Below are 15,810 nucleotides of genomic sequence, written 5' to 3' on the forward strand. Positions count from 1 at the left end.
TTGTGATGGATTACTGATGTTTTCGGGTTCAACCATGGAACAAAGAAGATCCGAGAGACGAAGGGCGAGAGGATATTTGGTCGGCTGCGTGGTTGCGGTGCTTTTGTGGAGCGGAGCTTCTGCGCAATCACGATATTCCATCTCTGAGGAAGTTAACGAAGGAACTGTGGTTGGAAATATAGCAAAGGATCTGGGATTGGATAAAAGCACACTGAGAGACAGGAAGTATCGGATTGTTTCTAGTAATGCCGATCATCTTTTCCATGTGAATCAGAATGACGGTGTCCTGTATGTGAGCCGTAAAATAGACAGAGAAGAGGTGTGCGCGCAGAGCAGTACGTGTTTAATTAATCTGAAAACCGTGCTAGAAAACCCTCTGGAGGTGCATTATGTTGACGTGGAGGTGCTGGATATAAACGACCATTCTCCAAGTTTCCCTGAGAAAGTGACAACGTTGGAGATTTTCGAGTCTGTGTTACCTGGAGCACGTATTCCTCTACAACACGCACGAGATCCAGACGGTGGTATTTTCTCTGTTCAGCAGTATAAACTCAGCCCAAATGACCACTTTCGTTTGGAAGTTAAAGATAAGGGAGAGGATGGTAAAATACCTTTTTTAATCGTGCAGAAATCTTTAGATAGGGAAATTGCAGAAAGACAGTCACTAATGTTAACAGCACTGGATGGAGGGAAACCTCAAAAATCTGGAGAAATGGAAATTATAGTAAATATTTTGGATATTAATGATAATGCACCTGTTTTCTCTAAAGATGTTTATTCTGTGATGCTGGATGAAAATGCTCCAACCGGCACAACAGTCATTGAAGTGAATGCAACTGATTTAGATGCCGGTCCTAACGGAGAAGTTGTTTACTCATTTAGCAGTATTGTCAATCATAGATTATTAAAACTTTTTGATATAAATCCTTCGACAGGTGAAATAATTGTGAAAGGGTTAATAGATTATGAGGAGAGGGACAAATATGAGATTGAAATTCAAGCATCAGATACAGGATTTGTTCCAATGGCTACACAAAAAAGTGTCATCATTAAGATAGTTGACATTAATGATAACGCACCTGTGATTGAAGTGACGTCATTTTCAAACTCCATCCCTGAAGATTCCAGACCTGGAACTACAGTTGCCCTTATTAGTGTAAATGACTTGGACTCTGGTCTCAATGGAAAAGTTATTTGCTCCATAGGTGAGGATGTTCCTTTTGCTTTATCACCATCTTTACGCGACAAAATGTATTCATTAGTCACCAAATCACCTCTAGACAGAGAAACAAAGTCACAATATGATGTGACAATTATTGCAAAAGATGCTGGCCAGCCTTCATTATCATCTGAAAAGACAATAAGTGTTGTGGTGTCAGACGTGAATGACAACAGTCCAGAGTTTTCACTGAGTCCTTATACTTTCTATGTCACTGAAGCTAATGAGCCAGGAGCCTCTGTGTTTTCTGTTAAAGCTTTTGACCGTGATGAGACTGAGAATGCTCTAATATCCTATCATATTCTCAGAGATGGAAGCAAAGATAATAGAGTAACTTCATTTCTCAACATTCATACTGAGAATGGAGATATTTTGGCTCTAAAAAGTTTTGACTTTGAAAGTCTGAAAACGTTCCAGTTCCAAGTTGTCGCCTCAGATTCTGGAACTCCGTCACTCAGCAGCAACGTCACAGTGAACGTGTTCATTCTGGATCAGAACGACAACGCTCCAGTCATCCTGTACCCAGTCAGCTCTAACGGTTCTGCTGAAGGTGTGGAGGAGGTTCCCCGCAATGTGAACGCAGGACACTTGGTGACTAAAGTCAGAGCCTATGACGCTGATATAGGATATAACGGCTGGCTGCTGTTTTCACTGCAGGAAGTGACTGACCAAAGTCTCTTTGGGTTGGACCGCTATACAGGACAGATCAGAACCCTTCGCTCATTCACAGAGACAGACGAGGCGCAGCATAAACTGGTCATACTGGTGAAAGACAATGGGAACGTGTCCCTCTCAGCAACAGCTACTGTGATGGTCAAAGTTGTGGAGCCCAAAGAGGCTTTTGCTGCCGCTGATGTTAAAAGTGCAACAAAGGATGAGGAGGATAATAACGTGACTTTCTACCTGATGATAACTTTGGGCTCAGTTTCAACTCTTTTTCTCATCAGTATCATCGTGCTGGTTGCAATGCAGTGCTCTAAATCCACAGACTACACTTCTAAATATATACAAGAGCCTAATTATGACGGGACCCTGTGTCACAGCATCCAGTACAGATCTGGAGAGAAACGCTACATGCTAGTTGGACCCAGAATGAGTATAGGATCTACTATAGTCCCGGGCAGCCACGCCAACACACTCATGCTGCCTGACAGGAGGACTCCTGGAGAGGTAAGCCCGATGTATGATTTTTATAACTAACGGATTCTATTTATATAGTAGCTTTTTGCTTGACTATAGGCTTCTTGTTGAAATGAATATATATATATAGTATTTTGTAATACTTTTTTGTTGTCATGTCCTTTTGGTCAAAGTCTGGCAATGTGCAATGCTGTCAGGTTCTTGGCCTTTAAAAATGTGTTGCCATGTAGTTCAGCGCTACCAGCATGAACGTTTGTGTTCTTTCGTTCATTAGAATCTGGTCACGGTGATTTTACTCGTTTTTTTGTTTTTTTTAAGTATCTGTAACAGAGGAGAGAGCATTTTTCTTTTTTTAGCGACACTTGAAAATGTCGTCAGTATTGCGCTGCCGACGGAGCTGAAGGCTTGTGTTAGGCATATCTTAACCTCTATTGTAATTCCTGGTTCTAGTGGAAATATACTTTAGGGTGACAGGCAACGGGCTACTAAACTATTTCAACACGTTTATGCGATACTGTGTTTGAGCTCTAAACTAATTGAACATTTCTTTGCACGACACTTTGTTACGGGAATTTTTCTGTTTCATGTTTTTTATTATCTTTCCTTTTGACTGAACACAATAAGGTGCTGGTCCACTGGGTGTCAGTGTTACATTGGAGAATTAATAAGGCTTCAGTCGAAATGGACTCTGCCCCTTTTACATTGTGTATTTCAGCTCGTATACGCAAATAATATACCATCTTTTCTGGTTCGATCTCTCCGTCGCGGACCTGGTTTTCTGAGATACAATATCAGGAGTAGAAGTGGAGTTTGAAGAGGAATATATTTTTGGATGCTATTTCAAAAACGACACCAACGGAAACAAAGGACAAAGAGGCAGAATGAGGTCTTGGTCGGGTCCTCTGCTTTTCTCTCTCATGTTTGGCTTTGGTGAGCTGATTTCCGCTCAAATCAAATACTCGATTCAAGAGGAAGTTAAACTGGGAGCAGTTATTGGAAATGTTGCCAAGGATTTGGGCATTGATGTCGGTACATTGATACACCGGCGTTTCCGTATTGTGTCTGGACCTCACGACGCGCTATTTGAGGTAAACCCGAACAATGGCGTTTTGTATGTTCATACAAATCTCGATAGAGAAAAGCTGTGCGACACAAATGTTGATTGTTTATTAGATCTGAAAATTGTTGTTGAAAATCCACTTGAGATCCATTATGTCACAGTAGAAATAACGGATACAAACGACCATGCACCGACGTTTGTCGAGAAAGAAAAGGTTTTAGAAATAACAGAGAATACTTTGACCGGAGCGCGATTTCAGTTACCAGGCGCACGCGATCCAGATGTTGGAATAAATTCAGTCCAGCGCTATAAATTTAGTCCAAATGATCATTTTAATCTTGAAATTCGAGAAAGAGGCGAAGATAAAATCCCCTTCTTAGTGTTGCAGAGGCAGTTGGACAGAGAGCAGAAAACGAACCATAGCTTGATTTTAACCGCTATGGATGGAGGAACACCACAGAAATCTGCTAATCTTAATCTCACCATAATGGTTCTTGATATCAATGATAACAGACCTACTTTTTCGAAGGAGGTTTATTCTGTGATATTACAAGAAAATGTTGCTTTAGAAACAGTTGTGACAAAAGTCCAAGCAACTGATTTCGATGAGGGAGCTAATGGGGATGTCGAGTATTCCTTTGGAGGTGACATTAATTCCAAGGTGTACAAGTTATTTACTCTAGACAGACATTCTGGCGAGATTCGAGTTAAAGGACAAATTGACTATGAGACAGCTGATGTTTTTAAGTTAGACGTCCAGGCTTCTGACAGAGGTCAGCCACCAACAACAACGGACTGCAGAGTTATAATAAAGATCCAAGATGTCAATGACAATCAACCAAAAATAGAGGTAACATCAATATCTAGCATGGTCCTCGAGGATTCAAAACACGGAACTGTGGTCTCTCTCATCAGTGTTACAGATATTGATTCTGGCCTGAATGGCAAAGTCATGTGCAGTCTGACAAAGGATGTACCATTTGAATTAAAACCATTGTTCAAAGAAAACATGTACTCTTTGGTGACAAAAGACAAACTGGACAGAGAAACCGTGTCACATTATGACATTTCAATAACAGCTACAGATTATGGCGAGCCTCCACTTTCCACAGTCAAAACGTTGAGTATTCAGGTATCAGATGTGAATGATAACGTCCCAGAGTTCTCACATGGTGCATTTGAAATATATTTGAACGAAAACAATAATCCTGGACCATCAATATTTGCTGTAACTGCAATTGATAAAGACTTAAATGACAATGCAGCAGTGTCATACAGTTTAATTAGAGGGAAAGGCGGTCGTAATGATATGGCATCTTTTCTGAATATTAATTCTGAAAATGGAGATATTTCAGTACTAAAGGGGTTTGACTTTGAAAGTCTGAAAACGTTCCAGTTCCAAGTTGTCGCCTCAGATTCTGGAACTCCGTCACTCAGCAGCAACGTCACAGTGAACGTGTTCATTCTGGATCAGAACGACAACGCTCCAGTCATCCTGTACCCAGTCAGCTCTAACGGTTCTGCTGAAGGTGTGGAGGAGGTTCCCCGCAATGTGAACGCAGGACACTTGGTGACTAAAGTCAGAGCCTATGACGCTGATATAGGATATAACGGCTGGCTGCTGTTTTCACTGCAGGAAGTTACTGACCGCAGTCTCTTTGGGTTGGACCGCTATACAGGACAGATCAGAACCCTTCGCTCATTCACAGAGACAGACGAGGCGGAGCATAAACTGGTCATACTGGTGAAAGACAATGGGAACGTGTCTCTCTCAGCAACAGCTACTGTGATGGTCAGAGTTGTGGAGCCCAAAGAGGCTTTTGCTGCCGCTGATGTTAAAAGTGCAACAAAGGATGAGGAGGATAATAACGTGACTTTCTACCTGATGATAACTTTGGGCTCAGTTTCAACTCTTTTTCTCATCAGTATCATCGTGCTGATTGCAATGCAGTGCTCTAAATCCACAGACTACACTTCTAAATATATACAAGAGCCTAATTATGACGGGACCCTGTGTCACAGCATCCAGTACCGATCTGGAGAGAAACGCTACATGCTAGTTGGACCCAGAATGAGTATAGGATCTACTATAGTCCCGGGCAGCGACGCCAACACACTCATGCTCCCTGACAGGAGGACTCCTGGAGAGGTAAGATCATTTAAAAAATTGTGTTTTACAATGTACTTACGAGCATATAATTCTTTATTTGATTTATTGATCGAAGTTTGATTCTTATTGTTTCTCCAAAGCCGTTTGAACAGAGAAAAGTACCAAAAATAATGTTCAACAACGTTTGATTATCACTCATGTTTATGTCTCGTTCATGTCAAAGTCATTTATATTGACAGTTTCTTTACTAGTTGGGAGATGCTGTTCTATGCTCTCATTTATTCTCTTGTGGGTTTTAATGTATGTAAACTCCTTTGATTAAGAATACTGTCTATGGTGCTGAAATGAAAATGGTCTGGCTTCCCAGACCAAAACGGTGTTTAATCTGTATTTTGGAATATGTGGTTAGTGCGTTTTTGGCATCTAGTCATCATAGTATTCCTTCTTTTTACCAGCTGAATTAAAAGCTCGAATATATTGCAGTGTTTCTATTGGGTTTAATATTAGAGGTAAATAATGTAAGTATTCCTGATGTTACTGTCTATGGGACTTAAACGCAGGATTGTGTCATACGCATAACGTTAACGAACACAATAAAACGTATTTAAATGATTAATTAATCGGCCTCTATAGCAGAGGATTTGTCAAAGAATGCATGACTTCAAATTATATTAAAATAGTGCAGTTTTCTAAATACCTCTGGGTGTCACTCTTACATTGAGAAACCGACAACAGTATACTATCCCTCCCCTTTCAAGGATTTTGTTTTCTAGTGAACAGAGCACACACGATATTTGAATCAAGCACGAGCCGATGGAATCACGCTTCGTTTTCTGAAAATGTGCGATATTCAGGGAGCTGGACATACATAATTGTTCGTTGGAGTAACAGCCTGCGGTGTATGTGTTGTTGGATAACGATGGGGATGGATTCAAAATCTCGGACAAAGGACTGCTCCTGGTTTGCTTTTTCTTTGGCTCTCCTGCTGTTCGGAGAACTGACTTTGGCTCAGATAAGATATTCTATTCCCGAGGAGGTACGAGACGGAACTGTTATTGGAAATGTCGCAAAGGATCTTGGTCTCGACATCAAATCTTTGGTCCCTCGGCGGTTCCGTGTTGTATCTGGAAGTAAGGACGCTATCTTTGCGGTAAACCAGCACAATGGCGCATTGTACGTCGACAAGCACATTGACAGGGAAGAGCTCTGCCAGGGCAGCGGTGCTTGTCTGATGGAGCTAAAGATCCTCGTTGAAAGCCCTTTGGAAATACACTACGTCGTTGTAGACATCACTGATGTAAATGATCACGCTCCTAGTTTTCCTGAAAGGGAACAGATATTTGAAATAGCTGAGCATACATTACCAGGAAGGCGATTTCAACTGCACACTGCTCGTGATCCCGATGCTGGAATGAACTCAATCCGTACATACACGTTGTCGACAAATGAACATTTTGAAGTAGACATCCATCAAAGTGATGACGACAAAATACCATTTTTAGTGCTCAAGAAAACGTTAGACAGAGAAAAAGAATAAACTCGCGTTACTGGTTATAGCAGTTGATGGAGGTAAACCTCCTAAATATGCGATACTAAATGTTTCTATTATTGTTATTGACATCAATGATAATCGTCCGATATTTACTCAAGATATTTTCCAAATAGAAATATATGAAAATACTGCGTTTGGTACTTTGATATTTAAAATGAATGCGACAGATCCTGATGAAGGCAACAATGGGGAAATTGAATACAGCCTTGGGAAAACAATGAAGCGAAAAATCTATGAAGTGTTTGAATTAGACAAATTAACGGGAGAAATTAGAATTAAAGGAGTTGTGGACTATGAAGAAAACGAAGTTTTCAAACTTGATGTTGAGGCATCAGATAAAGCATCACCGCCGTTAGTGGGTGAGTGTAGAGTCGTTATCAAGATAAAAGATGTCAATGATAATCCACCAGAAATAGAAGTTACATCACTGGCAAATACAGTGACGGAAGACTCAAAGCCTGGAACCGTAATTTCATTACTTAGTGTAACAGATAAAGACTCCGGTGTTAATGGAAAAATAATATCAAGCATAACCTCAGACGTTCCTTTTGAATTAAAACCCTCCTATAAAGAAAACATATATTCAGTTGTTACGAAAGGAGTTTTGGATCGAGAGAAGGTGTCGCATTATGAAATAACAATAAAAGCCACGGATTGTGGTGAACCTCCATTATCTACTGTTAAAACATTGAGTATTCAGATATCAGATGTTAATGACAACAGGCCACATTTTCAACATTCTCCTTTAGAGTTTTATCTGGTAGAAAATAACGCTGCTGGAAATTCAATTTTCTCTGTTTCCGCAACGGACAAAGACGTGAATGACAATGCAGTTATATCATATATTATAGTGAGAGAAAGTAGTCAGAATGACATAATGTCTTTCCTAAGTATTAATTCGGAAATCGGATACATATCTGCGCTAAAAAGTTTTGACTTTGAAAGTCTGAAAACGTTCCAGTTCCAAGTTGTCGCCTCAGATTCTGGAACTCCGTCACTCAGCAGCAACGTCACAGTGAACGTGTTCATTCTGGATCAGAACGACAACGCTCCAGTCATCCTGTACCCAGTCAGCTCTAACGGTTCTGCTGAAGGTGTGGAGGAGGTTCCCCGCAATGTGAACGCAGGACACTTGGTGACTAAAGTCAGAGCCTATGACGCTGATATAGGATATAACGGCTGGCTGCTGTTTTCACTGCAGGAAGTTACTGACCACAGTCTCTTTGGGTTGGACCGCTATACAGGACAGATCAGAACCCTTCGCTCATTCACAGAGACAGACGAGGCGCAGCATAAACTGGTCATACTGGTGAAAGACAATGGGAACGTGTCCCTCTCAGCAACAGCTACTGTGATGGTCAAAGTTGTGGAGCCCAAAGAGGCTTTTGCTGCCGCTGATGTTAAAAGTGCAACAAAGGATGAGGAGGATAATAACGTGACTTTCTACCTGATGATAACTTTGGGCTCAGTTTCAACTCTTTTTCTCATCAGTATCATCGTGCTGGTTGCAATGCAGTGCTCTAAATCCACAGACAACACTTCGAAATATATACAAGAGCCTAATTATGACGGGACCCTGTGTCACAGCATCCAGTACAGATCTGGAGAGAAACGCTACATGCTAGTTGGACCCAGAATGAGTATAGGATCTACTATAGTCCCGGGCAGCCACGCCAACACACTCATGCTGCCTGACAGGAGGACACCTGGAGAGGTAAGACACATTTCTGTGCAAAGTTTGAAGTTATTGAATGAAACTTTTTCCGTATAATACAAGGTGCCCATAACACATGCATATGCTGGCTTTTCTTATTTCTCCCGGCAATTCTGAACAAGTGCTTAAATCACATTTTGACATACTTACATTTCTCTCTTTTTTTTCTTATTTTTTGCAGTACTTTAGGTTTGGTTTATATTTATTTCATATATTTTAATTGTAAACGCTTTTGCTTACGGTAGTTTTATCATTTGAAACGGCGGAGGAGCAAATATAACTGACTTATGTCATATAGACTATTTCACGGAGACATGAACAACCAATGACGTAACAAACTATCATCCTGTAATAATAACTATGACAGCGTGGTTGAAAAAAACGGCTCAACTTGACGAGAGACGATGAAAAAAACTGGAGTAACTAAAAAATATACTCAACTGCAAAACGACACAATCGCATGGAGCTGAAGTGTTTTTCGTTTCCTGGTCTTAAAAAACAAACGAACATTGATATAATGTGCAGAACAACCATCACATTTATGCAATGATAACTGAGGTCGCGTGGTGCCAGTGTAACGTGAGATATTATCCTTACAGGAGCTTAGTGTCATTGCTGTTTGGTTCCACCTCCTGGCAACATTCTCACTTCGATATACTGACCGGATCTTTTCTGCCTTTTCTACGTAGATGGTCGGTTTGTCCGATTTTCTGGATATTTAAGAATTTAATCAATATGAACGCATAAGGACGTATTGGATTATTTATATGCATCGACGCAGTTGTTTTTTTGATGGATTAATGATGCTTTCGGGTTCAACCATGGAACAAAGAAGATCCGAGGAACGAATGGCGAGAGGATATTTGGTCGGCTGCGTGGTTGCGGTGCTTTTGTGCAGCGGAGCTTCTGCGCAATCACGATATTCCATCTCTGAGGAAGTTAACGAAGGAACGGTGGTTGGAAATATAGCAAAGGATCTGGGATTGGATAAAAGCACACTGAGAGACAGGAAGTATCGGATTGTTTCTAGTAATGCGGATCATCTTTTCCATGTGAATCAGAATGACGGTGTCCTGTATGTGAGCCGTAAAATAGACAGAGAAGAGGTGTGCGCGCAGAGCAGTACGTGTTTAATTAATCTGAAAACTGTGCTAGAAAACCCTCTGGAGGTGCATTATGTTGACGTGGAGGTGCTGGATATAAACGACCATTCTCCCAGTTTCCCTGAGAAAGTGACAACGTTGGAGATGTCAGAATCTGTAACACCTGGAGCACGTATTCAATTAAATGCCGCACGTGATCCAGACAGTGGTCATTTTTCAGTGCAACACTATAAACTCAGCGACAATGATCACTTCCGTTTGGAAGTTAAGGATAAAGGAGAAGATGGTAAAATACCAATATTAATAGTTAAAAAAGCTGTAGACAGAGAAACTACAGGAAGCCACTCATTGGTACTGACAGCACTGGACGGAGGAAAACCTCCCAAATCTGGTGAAATTAAGATTTTAGTAAATGTTTTAGATATTAATGATAATGCACCTGTTTTCTCTAAAGATGTTTATTTTGTGATGCTGGATGAAAATGCACCAACAGGCACAACAGTCATACAAGTGAATGCAACTGATTTAGATGAGGGTTCAAACGGAGAAGTAGTTTACTCGTTTACTATCAATCAAAGGTTATTAAAATTATTTGATATAAATCCATTAACAGGAGAGATAATTGTGAAAGGTTTAATTGATTATGAGGAGAGGGACAAATATGAGATTGAAATTCGAGCATCAGATAAAGGTCTTGCTCCTCTGGCAACAGAAAAAAGTGTTATGATAAAAATAGTTGACATTAATGATAACGCACCTGTGATTGAAGTGACGTCATTTTCAAACTCCATCCCTGAAGATTCCAGACCTGGAACTACAGTTGCCCTTATTAGTGTAAATGACTTGGACTCTGGTCTCAATGGAAAAGTGATTTGCTCCATAGGTGAGAATGTTCCTTTTGCTTTATCACCATCTTTACGCGACAACATGTATTCATTAGTCACCAAATCACCTCTGGACAGGGAGAGCCAGTCAAAGTATGATGTCACAATTATTGCGAAAGATGCTGGCCAGCCTTCATTATCATCTGAAAAGACAATAAGTGTTGTGGTGTCAGACGTGAATGACAACAGTCCAGAGTTTTCACTGAGTCCTTATACTTTCTATGTCACTGAAGCAAATGAGCCAGGAGCCTCTGTGTTTTCTGTTAGAGCTTTTGATCGTGATGAGACTGACAATGCTCTAATATCCTATCATATTCTAAGAGATGGAAGCAAAGATAATAAAGTAACTTCATTTCTCAACATTAATACTGAGAATGGAGATATTTTGGCTCTAAAAAGTTTTGACTTTGAAAGTCTGAAAACGTTCCAGTTCCAAGTTGTCGCCTCAGATTCTGGAACTCCGTCACTCAGCAGCAACGTCACAGTGAACGTGTTCATTCTGGATCAGAACGACAACGCTCCAGTCATCCTGTACCCAGTCAGCTCTAACGGTTCTGCTGAAGGTGTGGAGGAGGTTCCCCGCAATGTGAACGCAGGACACTTGGTGACTAAAGTCAGAGCCTATGACGCTGATATAGGATATAACGGCTGGCTGCTGTTTTCACTGCAGGAAGTTACTGACCACAGTCTCTTTGGGTTGGACCGCTATACAGGACAGATCAGAACCCTTCGCTCATTCACAGAGACAGACGAGGCGGAGCATAAACTGGTCATACTGGTGAAAGACAATGGGAACGTGTCTCTCTCAGCAACAGCTACTGTGATGGTCAAAGTTGTGGAGCCCAAAGAGGCTTTTGCTGCCGCTGATGTTAAAAGTGCAACAAAGGATGAGAAGGATAATAACGTGACTTTCTACCTGATGATAACTTTGGGCTCAGTTTCAACTCTTTTCCTCATCAGTATCATCGTGCTGATTGCAATGCAGTGCTCTAAATCCACAGACAACACTTCGAAATATATACAAGAGCCTAATTATGACGGGACCCTGTGTCACAGCATCCAGTACCGATCTGGAGAGAAACGCTACATGCTAGTTGGACCCAGAATGAGTATAGGATCTACTATAGTCCCGGGCAGCCACGCCAACACACTCATGCTGCCTGACAGGAGGACATCTGGAGAGGTAAGACAAAATGCATTGCTTCAAAACATGTTTACGGGCGAGCCATTCCAACTCCCCCCTGAGTGCACTTGGACAGACATATGTCCAAAACGATGTCATAAAATGATGATAACAGTGGAGTTTAAAACCAAAACAGAAACCTAAAAGCGTGTGAGCGATATGTTGCTTGGCTGTCACATTATTTAAGTTTCTTTACAGCTTCTATATTGTTCTATTTTGTATAACATATATTAATTAGATAAGTGCACTTCTTTGGTAAAAGTGATTGGCTACGAGAAGAGAAGTGATCGCTGTCCATGGTCCTGTAATATGTTGACTTTAGCTATTTCCGAGCACAATAGAGTGTGCAGGTATGGAATAAGGAGTAAACAAACGTATTTAATAGTAATGTTCCTTTAAAAGATTTAATTTAATTATTATTATTTAATTATTAAGATTTAATTGTATTACACAAAGCAGCTGAACAGTTTAGATTAGACACTTTTGATATAATTGTTTCTCAAAGTTGGCCTCCATCTTTCCAGGTCGATTTGCTAAGAAATTAGCATCCTGTAATTTTAACTAAGACAGCATGGTTGAAAAAACGGCTACAGTTAACGAGAGAGAATTTAAAAACTGGAAACAGTTTGCTGTCTTAATGAGCATAATGAACTGCAATACGAAACAATCCCTTCATGAAGCTGAAATGTTTTTCGTTTCCTGGTTTTAAGAAACTAACGAACATTGATATAATGTACAGAACAACCATCACATTTCTGCAGTGATAACGGAGTTCGCGTGGTGTCAGTGTAACGTGAGATATTATCCTTACGCGAGCTTAGTGTCATTGCTGTTTGGTTCCACCTCCTGGCAACATTCTCACTTCCATACTGACCGGATCGTTTCTGCCTTTTCTACGTAGATGGTCGGTTTGCCCGAATGTATTTGTATTTAAGAAGTTAATATATATGAACGCATAAGAACGTGTTGGATTAATTATATACATCGAAGCAGTTGTCCTTGTGATGGATTACTGATGTTTTCGGGTTCAACCATGGAACAAAGAAGATCCGAGAGGCGAAGGGCGAGAGGATATTTGGTCGGCTGCGTGGTTGCGGTGCTTTTGTGGAGCGGAGCTTCTGCGCAATCACGATATTCCATCTCTGAGGAAGTTAACGAAGGAACTGTGGTTGGAAATATAGCAAAGGACCTGGGATTGGATAAAAGCACACTGAGAGAGAGGAAGTTTCGGATTGTTTCTAGTAATGCCGATCATCTTTTCCATGTGAATCAGAATGACGGTGTCCTGTATGTGAGCCGTAAGATAGACAGAGAAGAGGTGTGCGCGCAGAGCAGTACGTGTTTAATTAATCTGAAAACTGTGCTAGAAAACCCTCTGGAGGTGCATTATGTTGAAGTGGAGGTGCTGGATATAAACGACCATTCTCCCAGTTTCCCTGAGAAAGAGAAACGATTTGAGATGTCTGAGTCCGTGTTGCCCGGAGCGCGATTTCAGCTCAAACCCTCGCGGGATCGAGACAGCGGTCAATTCTCCGTGCAGCAATATAAACTCAGCCACAATGATCATTTCCGTTTGGAAGTTAAGGATAAAGGAAAAGATGGCAAAATACCAATATTGGTTGTACAAAAACCTTTAGACAGAGAAACTGCAGGAAGCATCTCATTGGTACTGACAGCACTCGACGGAGGAAAACCTCCCAAATCTGGTACTATGAATATTCTAGTTAATGTTTTGGATGTTAATGATAATGCACCTGTTTTCACAAAAGATGTTTACTCTGTTGTGCTTGGTGAAAATGCTGCAGTCGGAACAAAAGTCATACAAGTTCATTCAACTGATTTAGACCAAGGACAAAATGGTGAAGTGGTTTACTCATTTAGCAACAGCATGAGTCAAAATATATTAAACATATTTGAGATCAATCCATTAACAGGTGAGATCACTGTTAGAGGTTTAATAGACTATGAAGAGAATGACATATATGAAATTGAAATTGAGGCATCAGATAAAGGTCTCGTTCCTCTTACAACAGAAAAAAGTGTAATTATCAAGATAGTGGACATTAATGATAACGCACCTGAGATTGAAGTGACTTCATTTTCAAACTCCATCCCTGAAGATTCCAGACCTGGAACTACAGTTGCCCTTATTAGTGTGAATGACTTGGACTCTGGTCTCAATGGAAAAGTTATTTGCTCCATTGATGAGGATGTTCCTTTTGCTTTATCACCATCTTTACGAGACAACATGTATTCATTAGTCACCAAATCACCTCTGGACAGAGAGAGACAGTCAAAGTATGATGTCACAATTATTGCGAAAGATGCTGGCCAGCCTTCATTATCATCTAAAAAGACAATAAGTGTTGTGGTGTCAGACGTGAATGACAACAGTCCAGAGTTTTCACTGAGTCCTGATACGTTCTATGTCACTGAAGCTAATGAGCCAGGAGCCTCTGTGTTTTCTGTTAAAGCTTTTGACCGTGATGAGACTGAGAATGCTCTAATATCCTATCATATTCTCGGAGATGTAAACAAAGATAATCAAGTAACTTCCTTTCTCAACATTAATACTGAGAATGGAGATATTTTGGCTCTAAAAAGTTTTGACTTTGAAAGTCTGAAAACGTTCCAGTTCCAAGTTGTTGCCTCAGATTCTGGAACTCCGTCACTCAGCAGCAACGTCACAGTGAACGTGTTCATTCTGGATCAGAACGACAACGCTCCAGTCATCCTGTACCCAGTCAGCTCGAACGGTTCTGCTGAAGGTGTGGAGGAGGTTCCCCGCAATGTGAACGCAGGACACTTGGTGACTAAAGTCAGAGCCTATGACGCTGATATAGGATATAACGGCTGGCTGCTGTTTTCACTGCAGGAAGTTACTGACCACAGTCTCTTTGGGTTGGACCGCTATACAGGACAGATCAGAACCCTTCGCTCATTCACAGAGACAGACGAGGCGCATAAACTGGTCATACTGGTGAAAGACAATGGGAACGTGTCCCTCTCAGCAACAGCTACTGTGATGGTCAAAGTTGTGGAGCCCAAAGAGGCTTTTGCTGCCGCTGATGTTAAAAGTGCAACAAAGGATGAGGATGATAATAACGTGACTTTCTACCTGATGATAACTTTGGGCTCAGTTTCAACTCTTTTTCTCATCAGTATCATCGTGCTGGTTGCAATGCAGTGCTCTAAATCCACAGACTACACTTCTAAATATATACAAGAGCCTAATTATGACGGGACCCTGTGTCACAGCATCCAGTACAGATCTGGAGAGAAACGCTACATGCTAGTTGGACCCAGAATGAGTATAGGATCTACTATAGTCCCGGGCAGCCACGCCAACACACTCATGCTGCCTGACAGGAGGACACCTGGAGAGGTAAGATACATTTCTGTGCAAGGTTTGAAGTCATTTAATGAAACTTTTTCCATACAATACAAGGTGCCGATAACACATATGCTGGCTTTTATTGTTTCTCCCGGCAATTATGTCTGAACAAGTATACAGCGTAATTCACATTTTGACATCCTTACATTTCTTTTGTTTTTTTTCTTATTTTTTTGCAGTACTTTAGGTTTGGTTTATATTTATTTCATACATTTTAATTGTAAACGCTTTTGCTTACATTTGAAACGGCGGAGGAGCAAATATAGCTGACGTATGTCATGTGAATGAGTCTATATTATCAAGACTATTTCACGGAGACATGAACAACCAATGACGTAACAAACTATCATCCTGTAATTATAAATATGACAGCGTGGTTGAAAAAAGCGGCTCAATTTAACGAGAGACAATTAAAAAACTGGAGTAACTAAGAAATATACTCAACTGCAAA

The 15,810-nt window shown here is 40.8% G+C and overlaps 4 protein-coding genes and 1 pseudogene across 4 annotated transcripts; all 5 read left to right on the forward strand.

Annotated features, from left to right (window-relative positions):
• Positions 1–34: 34 nt before the first annotated feature.
• On the forward strand, positions 35–2,419 carry LOC130209291 (protocadherin alpha-8-like). Its single transcript, XM_056438853.1, has one exon. The coding sequence runs from the start codon at positions 35–37 to the stop codon at positions 2,417–2,419; it is 2,385 nt and encodes a 794-aa protein (XP_056294828.1).
• Positions 2,420–2,573: 154 nt separating this feature from the next.
• LOC130209292 (protocadherin alpha-8-like) lies at positions 2,574–5,649 on the forward strand. The gene is made up of 2 exons (XM_056438854.1): positions 2,574–2,610; positions 3,155–5,649. The coding sequence occupies exons 1-2, from the start codon at positions 2,574–2,576 to the stop codon at positions 5,647–5,649; spliced, it is 2,532 nt and encodes an 843-aa protein (XP_056294829.1).
• Positions 5,650–6,448: 799 nt separating this feature from the next.
• On the forward strand, positions 6,449–9,517 carry LOC130209293 (protocadherin alpha-2-like; annotated as a pseudogene).
• Positions 9,518–9,616: 99 nt separating this feature from the next.
• LOC130209294 (protocadherin alpha-3-like) lies at positions 9,617–12,109 on the forward strand. Its single transcript, XM_056438855.1, has one exon. It carries the CDS (start codon positions 9,617–9,619, stop codon positions 12,107–12,109), a length of 2,493 nt encoding a protein of 830 aa, XP_056294830.1.
• Positions 12,110–12,998: 889 nt separating this feature from the next.
• LOC130209295 (protocadherin alpha-3-like) lies at positions 12,999–15,546 on the forward strand. The gene is made up of 2 exons (XM_056438856.1): positions 12,999–15,372; positions 15,539–15,546. Exons 1-2 carry the CDS (start codon positions 12,999–13,001, stop codon positions 15,544–15,546), a joined length of 2,382 nt encoding a protein of 793 aa, XP_056294831.1.
• The last annotated feature ends 264 nt before the right edge of the window (positions 15,547–15,810 follow it).

This window comes from Pseudoliparis swirei, chromosome 19 (genome assembly GCF_029220125.1).
Source record: "Pseudoliparis swirei isolate HS2019 ecotype Mariana Trench chromosome 19, NWPU_hadal_v1, whole genome shotgun sequence".
Classification (NCBI taxonomy): Eukaryota; Metazoa; Chordata; class Actinopteri; order Perciformes; family Liparidae; genus Pseudoliparis; species Pseudoliparis swirei.